General features: G+C 39.2%; 1 protein-coding gene across 1 annotated transcript in view; it reads right to left on the reverse strand.

Annotated features, from left to right (window-relative positions):
* Window positions 1-1,455: 1,455 nt before the first annotated feature.
* Window positions 1,456-26,934, reverse strand: part of LOC137656167 (death-associated protein kinase 2-like) — a 294,844-nt gene continuing 269,365 nt past the window's right edge. The window contains exons 7-8 of the mRNA XM_068390342.1: window positions 1,931-2,066; window positions 1,456-1,581 (exon numbers count right to left, since the gene is read on the reverse strand). Of these exons, the coding sequence (XP_068246443.1) occupies window positions 1,456-1,581; window positions 1,931-2,066 (262 nt within the window). The remainder of the gene's footprint in view (window positions 1,582-1,930; window positions 2,067-26,934) is intronic.

A 26,934-nucleotide genomic window follows, 5' to 3' on the forward strand; every position in this document is an offset into this window, starting at 1 on the left:
GAAGCAATATCTAAGAAAGAGCAGGCGCTGCTCCCTGGGGAAGGGAAGGAACTGACTCGCTGGGGGAGTCACCGCCATCACCTAACCCATAGGGATGACCTGGAGTCACAAGCCCTGCGCTGCTACTCGACCGTACCCCAGCAGAGGAGCTGCTTTGGAAAGAGATTGGGGGTAGAAAAATTGATTTTTAGGAAGACTACTAAGGCAAACAAATGCGCTTACACCTCTTCTTCTTCCTACTCCCGAACGTCTCCCACTGGGAGAAAGGCCACTCCCGACACAGATAACATGTGCCATCCCTCGAATTCCTATGGCTCTGGCAAGCCGGCACAGGAGGTGGGGGATGAAGGTACAACAAGAAAAAGAAAAACGATTAGTCAAGGCAAGCCCAAAAATATAGGAGAGAGCGACGATACGTCTGCACTCTACCGAGCCAAAAGCAAAAGTGGTTACTCAGCCGATGGGTGTGAGTGAGAGGGGAAGCCAGACTACCCCACCCCTCACCTGTTAACTAGCAGATGGGGGTAGTTATCCCCCACTTGAATTGTTTTGGCTAGTCTTTCAGCTTAGCCGAAAGTAATTCCCCTATAAATAGCAAAGGGTTTGAATTGGCGCTGGAACAATTACAAAAGTAGAAAAAGGCAAAAAAGAACTAAATTCAATTTTAAGTTTATCGTAAAGCTGTGTCAATATTTTCTGCCATTTGTTAATGTGCTTTGCAAAGATAAGTGTTAATGTTTTCTACCATTTACTAATGTGTTTTGTAAAGTTAAGTGTTCATGTTATCTGCTCAATGTTTTCTGCCGTTTGCCATCCTACTCTGCCACACTGCCACTTCACTTTTGGACATGGCCTCACTCCAAAGTTAAGGTTCCACATCTTTGTTACTGTATTTTCCATTCATTATTGCATTACTGTAGTATCTGTTCTAATTATACATTTCATTTACAGGTTATTAATGGTTAGGTAATTATTAAGATCCAAATGGTTGTATTTCATTGTGTTTAGTACAGTTTAGCATTATTATTAAAATCTAAGGTGGTGTTTTTGTAGGGCTTGGAACAAGTAAGGCTATTCAATCTAGGGAAGGATCTTTTCAGCTAGTATTTCACCTGTAATTCTGGTTTTAGCTATTGCTTTAAATAATGATGATAATGATATTCAGTACAGAAATATGTTGGGTTTTCTTAGGGTAGTGATAATAGTGAAGTTTAGTAAAGACAAAATGAAGATAACCATGGAAAAAATAAATTTCTTCACCTTCGCCATTAGATACACCACACTGTAAAGGCTATAGCACAATGGTAGATATAATGTTGTAATCTGGTCCCCATTCTAATAACCATGTAATAGACACCAAAACGTTAATATGAATTAACTTTGCTTCCTTCCAATAAGTATTTTTTCTTTCTACTAACTACAGGCTTTCAAAACTAGACTACCAACACCGCATACTCAACTTACCTTATCCTCTTGTAAAGTAATGGCACTTGATTTGGCATCGAGAAGTTCTGCACTCTGACTTCTTAATTTGGCACTTCTGGAGAGACGATTGCAGAGTGTAACAACTTTCAATGAATGCTGCAACAAACAAAGAAATTTTTAAAAATATTTCAAAATTTGGTTGCATGTTTCAGCAAACACTTGCCTTTCCTTATTGAAAAATGTATTCACAAAAACTTACTTTTTATTATTACTGAAAACTTTATTCAATTTATTGATGAAATACTAGAAAACTGGGTACATACTGTAAATGATCATAGTACTCCTGTCTTAATAACAACCACTAAAGAAATAATTAGAAAACTTTCTCTGTGACAGAAACAAAATAAAACACCCACCCACACAAGGTGTGAAGTCTTCTACAAGATATCAAGTTTCAATAAACATGATTAAAAACAAATTACAAAGACATATACAATTCACATACCTTCCATCTACGTCTAGCCTGGTAAGACTTAAAATTATCCATATTGGTTTGAGCATCTCTACGCTTTTCTTCCTGCTCTAGCGATTGAGGGACTATCCATGGGTGTGTAAGAGATTCATCAACTGTCAGTCTTTTTCTGTTTAAAAAATCCTTCACATTTTAATATATAACTTGTTTAATTCATTAAATCATATGAAATCACTTGATATAATCTGTACTTAAAAAAAATTTATAGCACAGTAATGTATACAATATAAAACAGTACTATGGGCAAACAAATTTATGTATTATTGTTACCATTATTCCTACTATTGTATCACTATTATAAACATTGTTATTAAAGCAACCAATTTGAAAATCAGAATGCTGCAAGTCCAACAACCCAATAGGTAAACCAGTCCACAATGAAAAATAGATTAAAAATACAAAATTAATTATAGAAGAGAAATACCAAAGGAAAACGTAAGATAAATCAAATGAAATAAAATAATTGCATGAGATTTTCTATCAGGCTTTTGGATAGACTAATTTCACTTTTGAAACATAACATCATTTAGTTCCACCTGCTATCATCACAAAAAAAGATAATTAGTTTTTCAGGGAAATGAAATCAAACAGAGAAAGCAAAGGTTTATAATATTACTATACCACATTATTATCCTTATCATTATCGTAAGAGGCTACTAAAACGGATGGGAGGGGACTGGAAATCCCTTGGCCTGTAAAGTTGCTTCCTCTGAGATATCAAAGTGGAGGAATTGCAGGGGGGTGACTGCTCACCGCATGCTAGTTTTGTGGTGTCAGAATGTTTGTGGATGTAGTACGATAGAGAGCAAAAGATGCGAGATTGGAAGTATGCTTTGGAATAAAAGGATGGATGTATTGGCCTTGTATGAGACAAAGATAAAAGGGAAGAGTAAAGGGATATATGGTGAAGTGACGGGGAAAAAGGCTTGGGATTAAAAGGGGAAGAGCAATAGAGGGTGTGGTTTTACAACTAAGTGAATGACAGGACTTTAACATTCATGCCACTAATAAGGTGACTTAAGACATCTCCAAACTGCATAAGATTTTTATCTTTGACCTTCAGTTTTGCAACGCCAGGGCAATTTATCTTCAAAATGAGGGTTTTTCAAATTCTATCTCCTCCCTTGATACTTGATATCAAGACTTGGGGTTACTACCCTTTATACACCTGATGTAGACCTCCAATTAAATAGTTCTTTTTTCAAAAGTCCTTTTTTTGCTAGATATGAGTTTTTTCATTATGGTAAAACTATAAATCACATAAATCAGGGGAAAAAATTGAAATAGAAATTGGACAAAAGGGTTCTATTTGATTGTTTTTAAATATCTTTATAAATTATATACCAAATTTCAATGCTATATTTTTGCAACTAAAGGAGAAGATAGAATTTAAAGGTCAATAACTATACGTACTTTTAAGGTACGGCATTCAAAGTTTTTCTTTGTATTTTTACAATGACAATATTAATAAATCAAGATTACTATGAACTTCATGTTGCTTTTTTTCATATTATTAAACCAAAATAATGTTATCTATCATAATTTAATAATAAATGAAGATCCCTTTGCTCAATATCTTGCTTCTTTAGGCGAGACAGTCGCTCCATCATCTCTCTTCTTCACTAACTCCGCTAATATTGCCGATATTACCCACTTCTGAACTCTTATTATAGCAAATTTTCTTTTTCCTTATGTTTGGTATATCTTTAAGGGGATCGGCCGCCTAAAAAACCGAAAAAATATGAAAAATATTCGATTTGCTGAAAAAAATTCTATGGCTTCGTAGAGCATTCAAGAATATGTGCACGAAGTATTATGCTAAAATTCGCCTTACTTTTCTAGTTATGGCCTGAAATGTAACAATAACTTTATACACAGAAAACACCAGTAGCGCAAATTATTTAGTCTGGTATAGTTTTTGTGATATATATTACAAAAACTTCCTTTGAAATGAAATATATAATGTCAATAATATCCTAATTGGCACCTTTCTGGTTATACCTAGACAAGACAAAACACCCATCATGAGTCATGAAGCTCAGTTGCCTATAAATCTTCACGTAATAAGGTCGCATTTTTTCAGGCTCGCTAGCCTTGACTGAGCGCTGTTTTTTTCTGCGGTGTTTTTTGTTTTTCACCATGCCTAAAAGGCGCAAGAGTTCACTTCATGCTTCTAGAATGCGGAAACGCCAATTTGATTTATCCATCGAAGAAGTAGAACAGAGAATTCAAGAAACTAATGCCATAGAGGGGAATGAAGCGACAACGAGAGAGAGAGGGGCCGCGCAGCAAATGGCGCACGCTAACATCACTGCTGGCCAGAGACCAACCACATCCACCCCTAATCGTCTCTCTATTCGTTCATCACTGCTAAAGGGCAAAGATATTTTAGAAGAAGAATGCAGTGGATCGGAGGCTGATATTATCAACGATAGTGAAAATAAAATGATAATAATAAGTGAAGCAAGACTTGAAAAATTACTTGAATCACAAATAACGAATTGTAGATGCAAAGTAATTCCGAGGATCCATTTGGCAAGGGATGGATTTGAGACACAAGTAAAAAAGATATGTCCTAAATGCAGAAGGAAAATTATTTCAGAACCTGCAAAATGCCCACCGATTTCTACAAAAGGAAGGAAGGCTCCAATTTACAAAACCAATTTGTCAGTAATCTATCATTCTTTGTTGGAAGATTATGGATTCGCGGGACTGAAGAGATTACAAGGAACGCTTGGTATAAAACCAATGGGAAATAACAAGTATTCACGCCATCTTAGATATCTTTATGATAAAATGGATACATATTTTCAGATGAAACAAGAGAAAATATTTGAAAATATAAGAACATACTACAAGAAATATATGGGAGTTGTGCCTGATGAAAATGGAATACTCAATATTGACGTATCCTACGATGGGACATGGATGAAAAGAGGCCATGTTTCTAATGTAGGTATGGGAGTCATAATAGAAGTGTGCACAGGATATGTGATAGACTTTGAAGTGATGAACAAAGTTTGCAAAGCATGTGCCGCTAAAACAACTGAACTAAAAGAAAAGAAAATAACAGAAGAAGATTTCAACGTGTGGAGAACCCTTCATGATGAAGATTGTAATATAAACTATGAAGGTACATCAGGAGGGATGGAAACAGAAGGCGCCATAAGGAAGTTTTCAAGGTCGCAAGATTTGGGATTCCGCTACGCCACCTTTATTGGAGACGGAGATTCCAGCGCTTATAATAGTGTTTGTGCAATGAACGGTGGAAATGGACCGTATGAAAATTTAAAAGTGACGAAAGTAGAATGCATCAACCATGTAAAGAAAAGAATGACTAACAGAATGAAGAGACTAAGAGAAGATGAAAAAGAAGAAAGAGTAACAAGAACTGGAAAAAGAAGAAAATTTAGTGCTCTAAGTGGAAAGAATAGATTGTCTGATAAAAACATTAGCCTAATGACTAGTTATTACGGCAGGGCAATCCACCGTAATATTGGTAAATCATGGATTGATATGAAGAAGGATATAATGGCAACATTCAACCATATATTCAGTTCCAAAGCAGATCAACGACATGGACTTTGTCCAAAAGGGGAAGATTCTTGGTGCTATTTTCAGCGCAGCATAGCAATGGGTATAGAAAGAGAGAAAATAGAGTTCAAGAGATCTTCTACAGTTATCAATTTAGATGCTGAGAGTGTAAGGAAAATAAAGGCTGTGTATGAAGCACTGTCTACGAAAGAATTGCTTGAACGCTGTGTTCGCGGTCTTACACAAAACGCGAATGAAAGTTTTCATTCCAAAATTTGGAACAGAGCACACAAGACTAAGTTTGCTGGAGCAAATAGAGTAAAGTTTGTAGCACAAACAACTGTGCTTGACCATAATTTTGGATACAGAAAGGCAACACTCTTCCAAGAATTTGGCATATCTTCTGCTCTTCAACAAAGCCTAGAACATCAAGATAGAGAAAGAAGAAGATTGAGTGCCAGAAAGAAGAAATTCCCAGAAAGAAAGAAAATACTCAAGAAAAATCAAGAATATGAAGCTGGAGGATTTTAAATAACCTGGCAACAATGAGTAGTGTAGGCAACTATGATACCCTAGAGTAATACCTTATAACAAGATCAGATAAGGAGGGACCAGGAGCCTAAAATTTATAATAATATGTCTTAGGCACAAAGATAATCAATTGAATAATATTTCTATTCATAATACTTTTGCATTAAAGCAATAGGCCTAGACATTAAAAATATGATTTGAAATACAGTTAATACTCAAAAAAGAAAAAAAAAACATAAAATTAATGGTAACACAGTCTTTTACTTTTTTTTATGTACCTAAAACTTCGAAGGCCCGTTTCTCAAAACATAAGTTTTTCACCTTCAAAATGTATCTCCTCCCTTAGTATTGGACCAATCTTAATGTAATTTCATATATAATATGAGGAAACATGGTAGATTAAAAAAAAGCCGGGGATTTTTAATATTTTGAGTTTCTGATTTTTGGCAAATTTTTTCCTGTAATTTTTCCGGGAAAATTTCATAAAAAAAAAAAATTCATATCTTGAAAAATAATTGAAAAATAAAAAATCCCCGGCTTCAAATCGAAGGTCCATATGTGTTTTATACATGGTTCAAATCTCATCCCTTAAAACCAAAAATCAGAGGAGATGCATTTTGAAAATGGCCATTTTTGGCCGAAAAAAGCTCTGGCGTCACAAAACCTAAGGTCACTGAACAAAAAAATTCCCCAAAAGTTCCACACGATATCCTTTAACAAACCCCCTATATATCAACAACCTGTCGTTAAAAAAGTCGGAAACCGGCCGATCCCCTTAAGGGGAGCATCCGCTATGGGTATGTACATATAAACTCTCAGATACTGAAAATTGAGATACAGTATTACTTCTATCTATGGCCAAACATGTCGCACCTGCCCTCAAGAAGTTTCTGGCAATAATTCTTGTATATAAAGAAGATATACTGGTTTTTAGATGGTTACGTCATCCTAACCTCATCTGCTAAAGCAGACTATGTAGGTTTGTCTTGCAAATTGATTTTGCATAAATACACCAATTATTTCATATTTTTTTGTTATCTTCATACGTCTGAAAAACATTTACCTTTAAGTCACCCACGTGGTAATGGAACACTGAAGTGTGTATATGTGCCATTTTTACGTTGTTTATACTTCGAGTGGTTTTGTTTATTTTCCAGATATTGGGTACTTGATTAACTTTCCATAATGTCCAAACACAAAAGAAGGTCTTTAGCTGCCAGAAAGAGAAATCTGAAAGTGGCATCTCAATTTAGATGGGCCAAAAAGCATAAAGTAGACGAGAGTGATGGTAAGTCTGGCAGCAGTAAAGTGATGATGGTGAAGAGTGAACAGTAGCCCTAATATGGGGATGGGGGGGGGGGGGGGGCCTTGGGTCCATGCTTGCGGTAATGAGTAGAAATTGTATCAGGTAAGAAAGTTAGTTGTTGTTGTTCAAGTAATTTAGACTAGTTTTAATAAGTACCAATAACGATATTTGCTAATGAAAGCTATAATGTTTTACTTTCCTTCATGCTCTCATAGAATCTCATAGATAGAAAAACCTTGACCGTCGATATCTCAAAAATATACTTATTGACCTTCAAAACTATTTTTCTCCGCTATTTATCAACAATTTTAAATCCAAATACATCGTTGTAAAGGGGAATAAATTTACAGTTTTTTGTAAGGAGGGATTTTTTCTAAAGGATATTATCTATTTTCTATATATTTTCAAACTGTTAAAATATATAAGTATATACATATTTATATAAAAAAAATTTAATTCTATTCAGTACTGTACTTTTTTTAATAAAAATTAAATTTAATTTTTGTTGTTTAATAGATTTTTTATTCATTTAAAGAAAAATAATAGCCCGAATTCAATTAAACTCGCACAGATTTATCTTTGCACTAGTAGGTATAACATATAGAAAAATTAAATTCACCCACTCATAAATAATGGTTTTGGGTTCAATGACGGATGCTCCCCTTAAAACTAAGGGAAAAGATAGAATTTGAAGGTCAATAATTATAGTTTTGAGATATGACCGTTCAAAGTTTTTCTTTGTATTTTTGCAGAGACAATATTAATAAATCATGATTATTATGAATTTTATGTTCCTTTTTGGATATTAATAATACACACACACACACTCACTCTCTCTCTCTCTCTCTCTCTCTCTCTCTCTCTCTCTCTCTCTCTCTCTCTCTCTCTCTCTCTCTCTCTCTCTCTCTCTCTCTCTCTCAGAGACAGAAGGATCTTATTTCAGAAAATTATAAAGTGGAAGAAAAACCTCGCAAAAGAAAATAATGTGTGGAAAATGATGGAAATAAAATGTAAGATAGAAAATGCAGAACAAAAGATTATACAGTCGAAAGAAAATGAAAAAAGGGACTTAGAAGAAAGGACACTTCAAAATATAAAAAAAAAAACCCTAAGTACTTTACTCCTATGCAAAAGAGATGAATAAAGGGAGATTAGAAATAGGCCCTCGAAGAATTGAAGGACGGCTAACAAATGAAAAAAAGGAAATATGCAATATATTAGCAGAAAAATATAAGAGTGAGTTCACACCAAAATTGCGAATGAGAATAATGAAACAGAAATGAGAAAAGAAAATGTTGAATATCTAACGGATATAGATATTAATGAAGCAGATATTGTCAAGGCTATAAACGAAATTAAAAATGGATCGGCAGCCGGACCAGATGGAGTTCCAGCGATTTTGTTAAAAAAACTGCAAACACTATCATGAAGCCGCTTGCAATACTGCTAAGACAAAGTGTAGATATGAGTGAGATATATGTTAAACATAAATTAGCTTATATAACCCCTATCTTCAAAAGTGGATCAAGACTAGAGGCAAGCAATTATAGACCTGCTAGTCTAACATCACATATTATGAAAGTGTATGAGAGGGTAATAAAAAAGAAAATAATGAATCATTTGGTTAAAAATAATTTGTTTAATATAGGTTAACACGGTTTTGTGCCCGGAAAAAGTACACAAACCCAACTGATAGCACACTATGGAAAAATATGATAAATGAAAAAGACACAGATATGATCTATCTAGAATTTGCAAAAGCCTTTGACAAGGTAGACCATAATATATTAGAGAAAAAATGAGAAAGCATAATATTGTGGGAAAGATAGGAAAATGGGTAAAAGAATTCCTACAAAACAGAAAACAGAAAGTGGTTGCAAATGACGAGAAATCGGATGAAGCTCAGTTAATATCTGGCGTGCCACAAGGTACGGTATTAGCTGCACTGCTGTTTGTTATTACGATCTCAGACATAGACTGTGATATTGAAAACTCTGTAGTGAGAAGTTTCGCCGATGACACAAGAATAAGTAGAGAAATTACTTGTGATGAAGATAGGAACTCACTACAAAGAGATCTAAACAATATATATGAATGGGTGGAGATAAATAGGATGGTATTCAACTCCGATAAGTTTGAATCAATAAATTATGGAAACAGAGAAGGAATGGTATATGCATACAAGAGACCTAATAAAGAGACAATCACAAACAATGAAGCAATTAAAGACCTTGGTGTAATGTTAAATAGGAATATGTTATGCAACAACCAAATAGCAACACTGTTGGCTAAATGTAAAGGAAAAATGGGAATGTTATCCAGACACTTTAAAACAAGAAAAGCTGACCACATGATTATGCTTTACAAAACTTATGTACGTAGTACACTCGAGTACTGCAATGTGATATGGTACCCACACTACCAAAAAGATATTGCACAAATAGAGTGTGTACAAAGGTCCTATACTGCTAGAATAGAAGAAGTTAAGGACCTTGACTATTGGGAAAGACTGCAATTTTTAAAACTATACAGTCTAGAAAGGAGAAGAGAACGCTACATGATAATACAAGCATGGAAGCAAATAGAAGGAATTACTGAAAACATCATGGAGCTAAAAATATCAGAAAGTGCAAGCCAAGGTAGATTAATAGTGCCAAAAAATATACCAGGAAAACTAAGGAAGGCGCACAGGACATTAATCCACTACGCACCAGCATCGATAATGCAGCGACTATTTAATGTGCTGCCAGCTCATCTAGGAAACATATCAGGAGTGAGCGTAGATGTGTTAAGAATAAGCTCGATAAACACCTAAGATGCATCCCAGACCATCCAAGACTGGAAGATGCAAAATACACCGCAAGATGCATTAGCAACTCTCTGGTGGATATACGAGGTGCCTCACACTGAGGGACCTGGGGGAACCCAAACATAAAATAAGGCAATAAGGCAAGTCTCTCTCTCTCTCTCTCTCTCTCTCTCTCTCTCTCTCTGTGTTACCCACTTCTGACATCTTATTAGAGCGAATTTTCTCCTTCCTTGTGTTAGCGAGATGTTGAAATTGTCTTCTCCTCTTTGGTATGATGAAATTCTTGCCGAAACCAAGAAAAACAGACGTAAAAGTGAAACTCGTGTACTCTCTCTGAGGTTTGTGCTAGCACTGAAGGGTCCAATAATGAAACTTCCTGTCTTGTGACTCATGGAATTTATACAGATGCTATTGCTCATAATTTGTTTTATATCAAATTGTAATAATTATCAAAATTTATGATAACAAAAATACTGCATTTTTTGTAGGGATCAATGTTTTTGGTTTATTTGATTACTTTTACTAATTACCCTGTAACTATGAAAGTAAAAGGAATTTTGACAAAATATTTTGTAGACACATTCTCCATTCCCATACGAACCTCAGTGAATTTTTTCAGGATGTTGTGTTTTTCCTCCTATACCCCCATATATTGGCATACCGGCCGGGCCCCTTACTGTGGGTAAGGGTTAGGCTGGGTAGGGAATTTTGGACTTTTGTTAGTGCTTATGGGCCAGGTTGTAAGAAAAGTGAAGAGGAGCAGAATGAATTAACTAGGTGTGTAGAAGGACTGAGTAGAAGGAATTACGTACTTGTGATGGGTGACTTAAATGCCAGAGTGGCTGCTGGAGAGATAGAAAGTGTCATTGGAAAGTATGGCATACCAGGTGAAAATGAGAGTGGTGAGAGACTGCTAAATATATTGAACGAGAGCTGGTGATAAAGTAGTTTTTTTTTTTTTTAAGAAGAAAGATATAAATAGGTATACATGGTTAAGAGTAACAAATGGAAGTGTGGTAGAAAGGGTATTAATGGATTATATGTTGATAACAAGAAGGATGTTTGGAAGACTGAAAGATGTACACGTTTAGGGGTATGGTTAACGGTATGTCTGATCAATTTTTGGCTGAAGGAAAATTAGTTGTAGCAAAAGAGTGAGGAAATAGAAAGGGGGGGATGCGAAAAGGAGGTAGTGAAGGTGGAAGAGTGAATATCAATGGGTAAAGAGTGAATATCAAGAAAGGTTGGAAATGACATATGACAAGGTGAAAGTGAGAGAAATTGGTGATCTAGAGGAGGAGTGGAAGTTAGTAAAAAGAAATTTTTTAGGCCTGCAAGTGATGTGTGTGATAAGAGGATTTCAGAGGCAGCATGAGGAAGGGTGGTGAGTGGTGGAATGAAGGAATGAAGAAGTGAAGATGAAGGTGGAAGAGAAAAAGAAGACATCTGAAGAATGGCTGTAGACTAGTAGTGTAGAGAAATATGAAAAATAGAGAAAAATGTTAAGTAAAACGTAAGGTAGCTGAGGCAAAGAAGGGGGGCAGACTGAAGATGGGGTCAGAGATTAGGTCATTCGTATAAAAGAGAATACGAAGTTTTGGAAAGAAGTGAAGAGAGTAGGGAAGGGTAGATTGAGGAATGAACAGACAGTGAAATATGAAAATGGAAGGATGTTGAAAGGAGATGAGGCAAAGAAAAGGTGGGCTGAGTATTTCAAAAGGTTGCTGAATGTCGAGGATAATAGGGAGGCAGATATGATTGCTGTTACAGGTGTTGAGGTGCCAGTGATGAGAGGCAAGAATGAGAGGGATTACAAGAGAGGAAGTGAGGAGAGCATTACATGACACGAGAACACGAAATGCACCTGGTATGGATGGTATGAAGGCGGAGATGTTAAAGAAGGAGGTATGACTGTACTGGAATGATTGGCCAGATTGTTTAATACATATATGTTTTATGTTATCAATGGTGCCAGTGGTGCCAGTTCTATTTGTTTGTTGATGGAGCTGTAAGGGAGGCAAATGCTCGAGTGCTTGGTCGAGGACTGACACTGATAGATGAGAGTGATCATAAGTGGGATGTGAATCAGTTGTTATTTGCAGATTATACTGCATTGATTGCTGACTCGAAGAGCTGTGTCGATTAGAGACAGAGTTTGGAAGGGTGTGTGAGCGAAGGAAATTGAGAGTTAATCTGAGTAAGAGTAAGGTTATAAGATGCATGAAGGATGTAAAGTGTTGGAGGCAGTGAAGGGAGTGGTGGAGAATGGAGTGTTAGGCAGTGAAGGGAGTGGTGGAGAATGGAGGGTTAGGAATGAATGTAAAGAGATTTATGTATGAGAAAGTGATCATACCAACTGTGATGTATAGATTGGAGTTCAGGGGAAACAACATGACAGAGAGACAGATGTTGAATATGTTCAAAATGAAATGTCTAAGGAGTATGGCTGGTGTATCTCGATTGGATGGGGTTAGGAATGAAGTAGTGAGGATGTGAAATGGTGTAAGAAATTAATTAGTAGCTAAAGTGGATTTGAATGTGTTAAGGTAGTTTGGCCTTGTAGATGATGGAAAATGGCTGCCTGCTAAAGAGGGTAATGAATGCAAGAGTTGATGGCAGAAGTACAAAAGGAAGGCCAAGGTTTGGGAGAATGGATGGAGTCAAGAAAGCCCTAGGTGACAGGATAGATGTGAGAGGGGCAAAAGAGCGTGCTAGAGGTAGGAGGGAATGGCAAGCGATTTTGAAGTACAGTAGTTCTGATAGGCCTAGCTGCTACCTTGGGTCACCTTGGTGACCACTAGGGATCAACAGTAGGGGTGTCAGCATATGAAGCTTCAATTGTGATTGAGAACAGGGGAGGGTGGGCTGTGACACCTTAGCAGTACCAACCAATCTTGGTCAAGTCCCTAGTAAGGCAGGGAGGAACAACGAGAAGAAAAATCCTTGTTTTTTTTTTTTTTTTTATTGGCTACCCCCTAGAATTTAGGAAAGTGCCATGGTAGATAGACAGAGATTATCACTATAATTACTATTGTAGTGTAATCATCATTACTATTAAATTCCAAGACTATCACTAAGGTTTTGTTCAATAAATAACAAATTTTGAAAGTAATTTGTATTTTTCCTAACTATACAAACCTGAGCCCTTTAAAATATGGAAGGTTTTCAGTGGAGCTGGAACTGACACTAAAATAGTTAAAAAGGTAGTTAACGACATGTGATGAGCACAGCCAGTAGCCCCGGCCAGCCGCCTATCAAAGACACTCAAGTTTTGACCATCGGCTTATGATTAAGAGGAGGGCTCGAGGTGGGAAGTTTAACTTTTAAAGACTCAGGTTTGTATAGCTATTTACTTTTAAAATTTCTTTTTTGTTCCTACACATACACAAACATTTCGTCCTTTAACATAGGGACAATCACTTATTGGCGGGTAGGAAGTCCCCTAGAAACTAATTGGTTGGTTCTTTTTCTTCCCTGGAAAATAGCAGTCTCCCTGGTCCCATATGAAAGCAAAAGACATGAAGGAATCCTTCTCCCCAAAGGGAAGATGTTGTCTAAAATGAAATCCCTTGCGTAAGATGGCCAACGGAAAAGTTTTCATTCCATCATCCTCCCTCTCGTAAAGGGAGGAGGGAGGAGAACTACCTTTTACGGATGAAGTCTAATAAGAATAGTGTTCTGAAAAGTAACTTGCAAGCATCATCAAATCCCGCATGCAATGGTACAAAACCGTCATCCACAAGTAAGAGAAGGATAACACAAAAGAGCCAGTCATCTATTTCTCCTCCAGACTTGCATCGAACACATTACAACTGACAAAATACTGCCTGTCCCATAAGAAATCAGGACTGGCTACATAATTATTTGAACTGTCATAACAAGGCCAAGAACTAATGTTGAAAGACTTGGGGTATATTCCTTCAAGAAGTCTGGAGGTTGTTTGATGCATCCAAACTCCATAAACTGCCCAACTGCAGATACTTTGGAGTCTATGTAGGAACAATGGTGGACTTCACGAATTCCATTTCGACAGATACCTCGATCCCTTCAAAGTTTGAAGTGTATGCTCTGTAAACAGACACGAATCGCGTCCGCTACTTCCATTATTGAACTAGCCAATTATAAAATTTGGGGTCGTTTAGTTGCCGAACTAGGTACTGGACGAATTCTTTAACAAGTGAAAATCTGGGTAAAGAATTATTGTTTTACACTTGATCTTGAAGACTGGAGCTGGGCGGTTCTCTTTTCGAGATCGCCATTAATAATTTAGAATATGACTGCGCCCTCCAACTAAATAACTTGGAGTAAGTAACTGTATAAATTAATTCATTCCATTTGTAATTTACTGGTCAATTCAAATTCAAATTTGTTATTTCTGTTTTGATTGGTTTTGTTGTAATATACTTATTATTGTTTTTTGTAAGTCGTAATATAAGTGTAATTTAATATTAATTTCGGTCTGTTGACACTTTCTTTGTAAAAGTGGGATAAAAATGTTATTGTAATTATTTCATTTGCAGAATGAAATGTCTGTAACGACTTCAACGTCGTGACGTTACATGCCTCGTTCGTATGGTTGGTTGAGGTGTCAATGGTCTTATTCTGATTGGGCAGGTGCAAGCCCCTGCAGTTGCGCTACATTTCATTTCCAAGTGCTCTGCGGAATCGAGGAAACTTTAAAGTAAGTTCGCTCCAATTAGTGCCTTGTGGTATGTAAATTGTCCTCAAGGTCAACTCGTTCATAAATTCCTTAATTGTCAACAACAGCAAACAAAAGTGTCAACTAGTTTAGTTCGTGAAAGTTGAATGTTTGAATGCCTAAGTAGTTGGTTCCATCAATGACTCGTCGTCTAGAAAAGTGGCTATTATCAGTTATCGACCCAAAGTTGGTGTTTTGAAGCAATACTTCTTGTGTTCCATTTCTCAGAATTGGATCTCTGAATTCATCGTTCGAGTGTTGTACTGCTGTTTACTGTTCAATCTCGTAAACATGCCTTCCAGGAAAGTGAAATCCTTGACTCAGAAGAAATTTGAAATTGCCTTTGAGACCTGGACTATTGAAAGTTTGGACGCCGAGACCATCTTAGCAGATGCAGAGAACGCCACTGTTGATGATCTAAGGTTATCATTGAACTCTCTTCATGAATCATATAGTGATTTGAAAAGAGTGTCCGCAGGCAATCTGACTTGTGACGAAACTTTGAAAATATTGCGTGATGCAAGTGTTACCTTCCACAAGCTGAGGACACAGATAAATGAACAAATGGAAAAGCTATCGGTAAAAGAGGACATTCCTAAGCATGCTAATGAGGTCAGCAAACCTAATTCGTCATTTGTCCAATTGAAGAAACTTTCTTGTCCGACGTGGGATGGTGAAGTTCGATCGTATAAAAGATTCAAGAAAAATTTCGAGCTATTAGTTCAGAGCCAGATGTCTGGGGAGATGGCACTTTTGAGACTGAGAGAAGCATTGCAAGAAAATTCGAGAGAAGGCCTCATTGTTCAGTCGAAATCGAGCTTGGATGAAGCATGGTCAGCATTAGATTATATTTACGGAAGGGGAAACACCATCCGTGACGCAGTCCTCAAGGACGTCCATGACATTAGGCCTGTCAGAAGCGAGTCTGATGCAGATGGTCTTCGTCGATTGGTAACGGAACTTACTGTCGCTAAAGAGGACCTGAGATCGGTAAACCGAACGTCTGCATTAGGTGAGTCGGCATTTTCTATCGTAATGGAAAAAATTCCAGTAGAACTGCGCAGGAGAATCGACAGAAAAATTCTGGCAGACGACCTTGATGCTGAAGCTTCCTTCGATCTACTCTTAGAAATGGCCGACACGGCAGCCTCAATCGAAGAAACAGCTAAATTGCGAGCAGAAGCTCATTCTAGTTACATTTTCAGAGAAGAGCCGACGATGGTCGTTAAGAATTATCAGGTTAGCAGTAAGGACAGAAACATTGATAACAGCGGTTCGAAAGGTGCCAAGCCTGGCAAGAATGGAACACCCAAATAGGGTAACGGTTGGAAGGAATCGAAAACAGGGAAGCCAAAAAATTCCCCATCTTCCGTTCAATCATGTATTTTTCATTCTATGGCTGATCACCAAACGTCTGAATGCAGAGTGTTCCTAGGTCTTTCGTCCATAAAAAAGAAAGAAACCTTGAAGGAACATAACCGGTGTGAAAAGTGCTTTGGTTCTCACCCTTCAAATCAGTGTAGAAATAAGCACGTTTGTCAGGAGGTTAATTGCAAGACGCCAGACAATCATCATACTCTATTGCATGCTGCTTGCCTAGCTGCGTCAAGCATGGTTTATGGTCCTGTTGATTGTGAGAAACTCCGTCATCATCTAGGCCAGAACACAATGAGACCTAGTCATACAGCCTTCATGAAAAGGAAATGCAATCTTTTCAAGGTTTCAGTTCTTTATGATTTGGGAGCTACTGTCTCACAGATTCTGAACTCGGTGGCAAGGGAAGCTTGTATCAAACCAGTATCCAGAATCAAGAACTTGATGATGAGGACTGCTGGGGAGAGCCAGCCACAAGATTGGGGACCGGCTGATCTGTACAGCATCCCACTCTACGATGCAGAAGGTAACTTCGTGACTGCAGTTGATTACATAGGTGTCGATTACATCGGTGAACTTAATGGAGGCAGTTATCATGCAGCTGCTGACATGTTCAAAGATGATGTCGATCCATCAGAACTTTTAGAGCCTGTTCATGGTGACATCGAGTTGCTCATCGGAGATAATTATGCCAGCATATTTCCGCGAACGGTGAAGACAAGAGAAAACCTTGTTTTAGCTGAGACTAACTTCGGGTTCATTCTACATGGTTCTCACGAGACATTTTTTGCTGCCCATTCTCATGAACCAAATGTGATGCTGTCAGAGCTTCTCAACAGAAAGATTTCTGCTGTTCTTCTGCAGTCAACGTCATCAGTTGCAGTAAGTCATGCTGAACGGCCGAAAGGGGAAGTTTCCACAGATAAAGCCCGGAGCAATGGCTCCGTGCAGCAGGTTGCAGAAAGTGGTGGACATTCGGTTCTTTCAATAAAGACCAGTGCTGAGACTGTGTTTGATCGTATGTGTGAAGTAGATGATGGTCCGGTTTGTCATCGGTGCGACGCGGTTGGCATAAACTCAGAAGAGGAGCGAAGAGTACAGACATACAAGAGTTGTCTCACCTACGACCCTGAACAGAAGATATTTGTTTGCAGGTTACCATGGAGGGAAAGCTTCCGTACCTTGTCGGACAATCGACCTATTGCCCTCAAACGCCTAAATTCGTTAACACGTACCATGTCCAGAAACGAAGCTTTAAAGAACTGGTATGTAGACGAATTTGAAAAGTTGATCAACGACGGCTACATGACAGAGGTTACAGCTGAGGAGGATGCGCAGTGGAAATCTGATGGTGGCAAAGTCTACTACATCTGTCATTTCGCACACTTTAATGAGCATAGTTCCTCAACCCCACTCAGAATCATATTTGATGCAAGTGTTCCATTTAAAGGCAAGGCTATCAACTCCTTGTGGGAACCACCACCAAATTTGATTCCACCAATTCCAACCCTGCTGTTGAGGTTCCAAGAAAGAAAAATACCAGTTGCAATGGACATAAGTAAAGCATACTTCACTGTTCGCCTTGAGACTGAAGAATCTCATCTGCACCGCCTTTTGTGGAATCAACTGGACAAGGAAAAAGAAGTCAAGACGCTGCGATTACTTCGAAACTCCTGGGGAACTACTCCGGCAGGTGGTATATGCAGTGTAGCAATGCTCATCATAGCTGAGAAATTCAAGGACAAGTACCCACAGGTATATGAATTCGTAAAATCGAACTTGTACGTTGATGATGGTACAACAAGTGTTGATGATGTTTCCACGGCATTACAACTTGCTAAGGAACTCAACATTGTCCTCAGTGAGGCATCCTTCATCATAAAGCATTTCATGATCGGTGGAAGTGAAAGTGATATTGATGCCCACATAAAGAAGTGCCCGGATGTACCTGACAATGTGCAACGAACACCAGAGCAGGAAAGAATCCTGGGTATAATATATCACTCTGCCAACGATGAAATTTCCATTTCAGGTAGAATTAACTTCTCAAAGAAAAGGAGAGGCATTAGATCAGAGGAAGATATCAGTTTAGAAAACTTTGATGATGCCTTCCCTGACACTTTCAGTCGAAGAAATTATCTACAGATCATAGCAACCATCTATGATCCGACGGGACTTGCAACTCCGGTTACCATCTGCCTGAAGCATGAACTTGGTCAAATATTCCGCCTCAAACAGGAATGGGACGATCCGATCCTAGATGGTAATGATGACCTACCTACAACCCGCAGTCGGTGTAAAGAAGTGATTCGTTCGATCTACAGTCTAAAAGAAGTCAGGTTTGTTCGGTGTCTTACACCGGAAACTGCAGTTGACAAACCCACTCTAGTAATTTTTTGTGATAGTTCTCAGACTGCCTATGGATGTGTCGCGTACTACAACTGGAAGTTGGAAAATGGCGAGCGAGCATCTGTTCTTACCATGTCAAAGGCAAAACCTTGGCCACAAATTCCGACGTTAACTATCCCCCGTGGTGAGTTACTTGGATGTCTGCTGGGTGCCAGAATGCAACACACTATCGTCAAGAAATCAAGCTTCATTTTTGAAAGGGTAATGTTGCTAACTGACAGCACCATAGTTCTGGGACAACTGCGTCATGAGCCCTACAAGTACAACATGTGGACAGCCAGCCGTATCAGTGAAATACAAACTCTGACTGATATTCGCGATTGGTACCATGTGGACTCTGGAAACAACGTTGCCGATGATGCGTCACGCGGTCTTAACCCATCTGAAATGGGAAAGGATTCCAGATGGCAAAAAGGTCCAGACTTCATGAAGAAGGACATCAACGAATGGCCAATCAAACATGCAAATGAAGTTCATGCAAAGAAAGAAGATCTGGACATAAGAATAAAAGATCCACGGATGACCATTGGAAGATGCAAGTCACTATGTGTCCAGATTGATGGTGGAACAAATGAAGATTATTCAGTTATTCTTGATATCCTAAAAACATTTAATATAACGGTCGACAAAAATGACAGCCTGATGAAGATTAAACGTCGCATCTCTAGAATCATAAGATTTATGGAAAAAGCTTCACAATTTTTCAGAGATCGACTGAAGAGAGCAGTGAAGACTACTCCAGTTGCCATCAGTAGTATGACGAAAGCAGAACGTTCGAGATGGTTTGCTGAATATGATATATTTGTGCCTACCAAGCGTGAGTTAGTAATATCAAACTTGTTTCTTATTCAACAGGCTCAGCAGTCGCTACCGTCAGATGTGGAACGTAAGCTAAAGTCACTGAACCCAATACTGGACGCCGACGGTGTGTGGAGAGCACTAGGTCGTACTGGTGCTGCTATATCAAACCCGCCTGCGATTATACCATGCTCTGAACCCTTTGCAGAGATCTTGGTGCGTAACTGTCACCAACCGCAGCACTCTGGTGTGGATACTACTCTTGCCCTAGTACGTGAGCAGTTCTGGATCCTCAACGGTAAACGGTTCGTCAGCAAAGTTGTGTCGCAGTGCCCATATTGTCGCTTTCTACGGAAGAAGATCGCCCAAGTAGAGATCGCTCCTCGTAAGGTGGAACAACTCGTGCGATCGCCAGTATTCGAACATGTGGTCATTGACATAGCTGGTCCGTTCAATACCATCGCAGATCGTCGCGAGACGAGAAATTACCGGGTAAATTCTGGTAAAGCTTGGATTCTGGTTATCGTTTGTCGTGCATCTGGTGCGGCCCACATAGAGGTTCTTGAAGGTTACGATACCAACTGCTTCCTTGCAGGTTTCGATGCTTTCACTAGAATCCGCGGAAAACCCACGTCTGTGACTGCAGATCTTGGTTCACAAATCCGTGGTGCTGCAAACGTCATGGAGAGCCTTTGGAACCATACCAAGATGGCAAAGATTCAGACAAATCCCGAAACAACAACCTGGCACTTCGTACCATCTGGAGCTCATTCGTCAGTCGGACAAGCTGAGAGGATGATCAGAACTGTGAAGAACACTTTAGAAGCTGTCACTGCTTCGAGAAAACCTGAGTTTACTAAGTTGCGTTTGCAGAGACTAATGTACAGTGTTGCTGATATGATAAATGATAGGCCTTTAGGTGTTCATCGAAATAATGTTGCCAAATTGGACGCTGTAAGATTACTACGTCCAAATGACCTTATTTTGGGTAGATCAAACGGTGATATCAGTGAACTTTTAGATTTCGAGTTGGCTAAAACACCTGAGCAAATAGAGTACACAAAAATACTCGCACTGAATGAACTCTTTTTAAATCATTGGTGGAAAATGTGGTATGATCAAATTTTTCCAGCTCTTCTTCCCAGAGAAAAGTGGTCAGATTCCAACCGGGGAGTAGAGATAAATGATATCGTAATAATCAGAGATACTAATCCTGTGCGTAACCAGTGGCATTGGGGTGTTGTTGTTTCTGAAAACAAGTCGTCTGATAATATAACACGTTCGGTATCGGTGCGGTACAAGTCTGATGAAAAATCTAAGTTTGTCACTAAGTCGGTCAGAGATTTGGTTGTCATTTTAAGGAACAATGAACGTACTGATTTGTAAACATTTACAGTAACATATGTGTGATTTTCAGTTACATATAACGTAAAATTTTGTCACAAAAAGTGCAATTTCATTTAAATGAGTATTTTTTCTATATATGTTGTCATTTTGTTTCTTGTTCTTATTATGTAAAAAAAAGTAAAAAAAAAAAAAAAAAGTAAAAAATGTGAAAAGAAAAAAAAAATAATTTCAAATTCCTGTTTCTTGCTTATTTATCAAATGATATCAAGTTTTATCTATAATTCTAGGATGTAAAATTTGTTACAAGAGAGGTTCAAAAGTGAATTTTGAATATTCATTAAAAAACGTGTATAATTTATAACAGAGCCAAAAATTAACCCGAGATAAAGCTCCGGAGTGTAAACAGACACGAATCGCGTCCGCTACTTCCATTGTTGAACTAGCCAATTATAAAATTTGGGGTCGTTTAGTTGCCGAACTAGGTACTGGACGAATTCTTTAACAAGTGAAAATCTGGGTAAAGAATTATTGTTTTACACTTGATCTTGAAGACTGGAGCTGGGCGGTTCTCTTTTCGAGATCGCCATTAATAATTTAGAATAAGACTGCGCCCTCCAACTAAATAACTTGGAGTAAGTAACTGTATAAATTAATTCATTCCATTTGTAATTTACTGGTCAATTCAAATTCAAATTTGTTATTTCTGTTTTGATTGGTTTTGTTGTAATATACTCATTATTGTTTTTTGTAAGTCGTAATATAAGTGTAATTTAATATTAATTTCGGTCTGTTGACACTTTCTTTGTAAAAGTGGGATAAAAATGTTATTGTAATTATTTCATTTGCAGAATGAAATGTCTGTAACGACTTCAACGTCGTGACGTTACATGCCTCGTTCGTATGGTTGGTTGAAGTGTCAATGGTCTTATTCTGATTGGGCAGGTGCAAGCCCCTGCAGTTGCGCTACATGCTCTTAAAAGTTTCACAAAGTCAGTAAGAGGTCATATGCTTTGACAACCCGTTTCTTGGTTCTGCCAGTGCTAAGGAAGAGATTCTGCGTTCAGTCCTCTTCAAATAGTACTACAGATCCCTCATGGGACTCAAAAGCATCTCCTCTTGATTGCCACCCAACTTTTTTCGTAATGATGAAGAAAGTCTCGAACCTAGGGTCGTAATCTAATGGGTTCTGAGTTTAGCCATGAATTCTGGCACAAAACCAAGAGACCTATTTCCAACTATCAACATGGTTTGTATAAAAAAAGAGAGTACACCTTGCCCACTCTACTTACCAATGCTAAGATTAGGTAAGGGACTGTTTTCTAGGCTCTTCACAAGCCTAGAAAACCTCACAAGAGGACGAAAGGTCTATGCCCTTCAATCGAAAGGTCGTACTCAAAGCTAAGCAGTAGCCTTTTCCGCCACTAACAAGATGTACTTCTCTCTGCAGAGGAAGATAAGTAAGTCCACAATTTAAGCTGGAAAAGCTTCAACCGGAGAAGAACCTCTACTACAACACCCATCACAGAAGATGGCCCACCTTTCCTGGTAAACCATAGCAGGTATCCAGATAAATGTACAGACTTTGTTAAAAGACTTTTGTTTTAAGAAGCAGGAAAATCTCAAAAACGAGGTGAAAGCAGCTTTACAGATTGGAGGTCCTTCTGAAGGTACATTTCACAGGAAAGGGTGGTCAGAGGGGTAGCTCTCTCAAGTAGAAGTGCTAACAGATTAGGATACCATTTGTCAGGTTGTCATGTGGTCATCTTTGAGCCATCAGGATCATACTGACACCTGGCATGATCAACACACAGTTGATCAGCCAACAAATCAAGATCTGGATCCCTCTTTGGTTACTGTTCCTTTTTCCTCTGCCTAAATATATACTGAAGAGTTTGGCCTATTATTCACACATTCTCCTCTTTCCTCATACATCTGACAACACAAAGATATTGAAACTTAAAAATTCTTCTCCACTCTGGTGGTTAATTAATTAATAGTTCAGTGGCTCCTTCCCATTTGATATGGGTAGAAGAGACTCTCTAGCTATGGAAAGCAGCTTATCTATGAGAATGACACTCCAAAATCAAACTAATGTTCTCCAGTCTTGGGTATTGCCATAGCCTCTGTACCATGACCTCCCACAATCTGGGGCTAAAGTTCTCTTGCTTAAAGGTGCACTCTGACATACTATTCTATATTTTCTCTTCCTCTTGGCTTTTTTTTTAAACGGCGTGTTGGACAGGCTTGATAGAGGAGCCACAGATACCTCATGGTTTACCTTGTGGTTGCCTTTTCCCTATCTGTTCCTTTATCTTCCTCTATGTTTAAGGTATTCATTTTCTAAACCATTGTTACTGTCCTTCCTTCAGGATGATAGAAAGGCACCTTTTATGCTTATTGTTGATTTCACCACTTACCATAGGGTAAGGTTAAATTCTTTTTACCCTACTGATTGCCATGACTTAAGAGCTTTGAACTTTTCCTCTGAATCAGGCTGTGAGTAAATAATAAGTGAGGGTACTCACACATCTGGTAGTTGCTTGCACCTGGTGTACACCGACTCCCATGGCGCTATAAAAATTAAGGTTGATCTTCCAGTAAGGTCATCTGACCATGCCCTAGTTTTGTTAATAATCAAGACTGAACAGCCTATCCTTGGTGTGTCATACTCAATGAAAAATGTTATTTTCATTAGTAAAATAAATTTTTGAATATACTTACCCGATAATCATGTAGCTGTCAACTCCGTTGCCCGACAGAATTCTACGGAAGGGATACGCCAGCGATCGCTATACAAGAGGGGGGTGTACTCACAAGCGCCACCTGTGGCCAGGTACTGCAGTACTTCTTGTTGACACCACTTCAATTTTTCCTCGGTCCACTGGTTCTATGGGGAGGAAGGGTGGGTCAATTAAATCATGATTATCGGGTAAGTATATTCAAAAATTTATTTTACTAATGAAAATAACATTTTTCAATATTAAACTTACCCGATAATCATGTAGCTGATTCACACCCAGGGAGGTGGGTGAAAACCAGTGTACATGTATATCAAGAAGCTAAGTATCCCGTATTTCATATTATCAGTTATTCAAAATAACAATGAAATTACAAGTACCTGGTAAGGAAGTCGACTTGAGCCATTACTCTGCCTTAAATAAGTTCGTCTTCCTTACTGAGCGCAGCGTTCCTCTTAGGAGGCTGAACAACTCTAAGGTGCTGAAGTATCAAGGGCTGCAACCCATACTAAAGGACCTCATCACAACCTTTAACCTCGGCGCTTCTCAAGAAAGAATTGACCACCCGCCAAATCAACAAGGATGTGGAGTCTCCCTAACACGATGAACAGGGCCAGCGATGAAAGTGTCCCTGTTAGACTCATCCACTACCTGACTGAGCATCGGTTCCTTCTCAGCATGCTCTGGATGCATTCTAGGGCTTGGAAGATCCTTGGGGCCGACGGAAAAGCCCGAAAAGCTCGACTCTGAAGATCCATACCCAGGGAGACAATGGTCTGGGATGGGACGAGCTGAGACTCCTCAAAATTGACCAGGAGGCCCAGTTCCTTGGTCAGATCCATAGTCCATCTGAGAATCTCCAGACAGCGACGACTTGTGGGAGCTCTTAAAAGCCAGTCGTCTGACGGAGCCGGACACAAGATCATGGTACTGCTGCACAGTCTGTGAACTGTCAACCATGGGGAAGCGAGGAAGTACAGTGACAACCCGAAGCTGTCTAGACTGTCTGGGTCGTACAGACAACTCCTTATCGGGTTGCTGAGGTTGCCGCACTGCGTCACAACAAGTCACTTCTGCTGGTTGTTGAACGTCTTCCCAGTGACACACTGACTCCGTAAACAAAAAAATCCTCTAACAAGGACTAAGCTTGGACTGCATGTCTTGCAACACAGCTCAAGGTCTATGGGAGCAGGTGTGGTAACAGACGGGGTTAGCGACTGAAGTGGAACCATTACCTTCCCTGGGAGCATGTTATGCTTAAATAAAAGTCCATAGGAGGCTACGCAGCTAAAGGCTCCTCTCCAAATGACAGAGTCCTCAAGGGAATATCAGAAGGAGGGAGAAAAGCACTTTCTCATCTACAGGGACCATATCCGAGAAAAGTTAAGTTCTCTCAGTGAGGGTTTCACTGGTGCAAAAGCAGCAGACTAGAAGGCAACGTTATGAAACTGCTTGACAGTCTAGTGAGTTGGCAACAACCAAAGATGTGTGACTGAGAAGCATGCGGTAAGGTATGCAGAGCATGTTGTATGCAGAGCATGCTGTATGCAGAGCATGCTGTATGCAGAGCATGCTGTATGTAGAGCATGCTGTAAGGTAAGCAGAGCGTGTTGCATGGCGTGTAACATTTCTCAGAAATTCCATGACCAGTGCTAGAGTGAGTAATATCGCATTACCGTCCATTGAAAGTGCACGTGCCGAGGGAATTGATTTAGACTGTTTTGTTGATGAATTTGATAGCCGGCATGATAATCGTAGAATTAAGCTACACTAAATGTACTATAATCTACTTCACCTCAGGAAAGGGAAACTCGCCCTGTTGGCAACACTGCATTACTTCATGCATGCTTGCATGGGGTTTTAATATCAACATAATATTTACCTTACATTCATAACTCATGATTCATTTTTGTTTTGAAGATATTTTTGCCATATTTTGCGATATTGTTAAAAATATATTGCAAGGAATACATATATATTTTTATATAAGTAATACAAATAACCTCCATTATCATAATGTTTGTGTAGGCATACATGTATATGATTACAAATGCAAGTTATGAAAGTAATGAGGTGTTATTATTGTCATTTGTTATTTCCAAGTTGAATGGGAAGAGGCTCAAGTTGAGGAGAAAGTGGCAGATGCATGCGTTGAGGTGGCTGACTCATAGCATGAGGTTGCTGCCTCAAGAGTTGCGCTTGCTGTAAGGGTTGCGGATGCGCAGTAGCAGGTTCCTGAGGAACGAGTTAAGGTTCCTGAGGTGTGAGCTGCGAGAGTTAAGGTAGCGGCTGCGCAGAACGCAGTTCTTGTCTCGCGAGTTGAGGTTCCTGAGGTGCTAGCCTAAGGAGTTGAGGCTCTCGCCTTGAGGAGGGTTAAGGTCGCTGCAGCGAGTGCTGAGGTGGCTGCCTCATTGATGGAAGAGGTTGTCGTACCTCAAGAGATTGTTGCCTCGCTGGTGGAACCGCAAGCGGAAGCGGAGGAAGTAAGGCATAAGATTCCTGCTCCCATTGCTGAGGTTGCCTTAAGGAAGGCGGAGGTTGCTGCACACCGCTGGTAACTGGCAACTCAGTACGCGGTAAGGTATCCTGAGGAACCTCAACATCGTACGCCTGGCAGACTGGACTGCGGTGAGGCGGAGCGATCGCAGGAGGAGGTGTAACCTTCTCAGCCTGAAACTCACGCATTAAGACCGCAAGCTGTGACTGCATGGACTGCAGCAAAGTCATCTTGGGGTCGGCAGACGCTAAGGTCTGCTGAGGCAAAGCCTTAACAGAAGATGAGGTCTGTTGCGGCATCACCTTACCTCTCTTAGGAGGTGTGTAGTCACCTGATGACTGCGGAGAGTCAGAGCTAACCCAATGACTGCATCCGGGTTGTTGAACTCTAGAGGTCTGGACTTTACGTTTAAGAGGTCTTGAGACCTGAGTCCAGCGTTATCTCCCCGAAATTTCTTCTGCAGACGAGTAAAATAAGGGCTCAATCGTCTGCGGGTGGGAGTGACGGTCTCTGTAAGACACGCCCGCAACCACCGAGGATACTTCTGTGCGCCGATCAAGGCCTGCCGAACCCTTTTGCCCTTCGACATTGCTTCTCCCCTGGGCTTGGGAGCTTGCAAGAGGTCCCGGACTGGGAGGACGACTGGCACGCAAGAAGTACCCTCACGCACAACACTGACACACTTTGCGCTAATCACTTATCACTTTTGAATTTCTGTTTGCACTTATTTCACTGAACTCGAAACTTTAAGTGGTTTGTACCTCAAACACGCAATTCTATCCTTCTTTAAAAGTTAGTAATTGCGAAAACAGAATTACAATGTAACAGAAAAATCTAATGAAAGATAAATAATTCAGTGGCTGGAAAGAGACTAAACACTAGATCAAATAAACTACGTTTAAAATCTCTCACCGCATAAAGCTTGAGAACAAGAA

Source organism: Palaemon carinicauda, chromosome 17, assembly GCF_036898095.1.
Source record: "Palaemon carinicauda isolate YSFRI2023 chromosome 17, ASM3689809v2, whole genome shotgun sequence".
Classification (NCBI taxonomy): domain Eukaryota; kingdom Metazoa; phylum Arthropoda; class Malacostraca; order Decapoda; family Palaemonidae; genus Palaemon; species Palaemon carinicauda.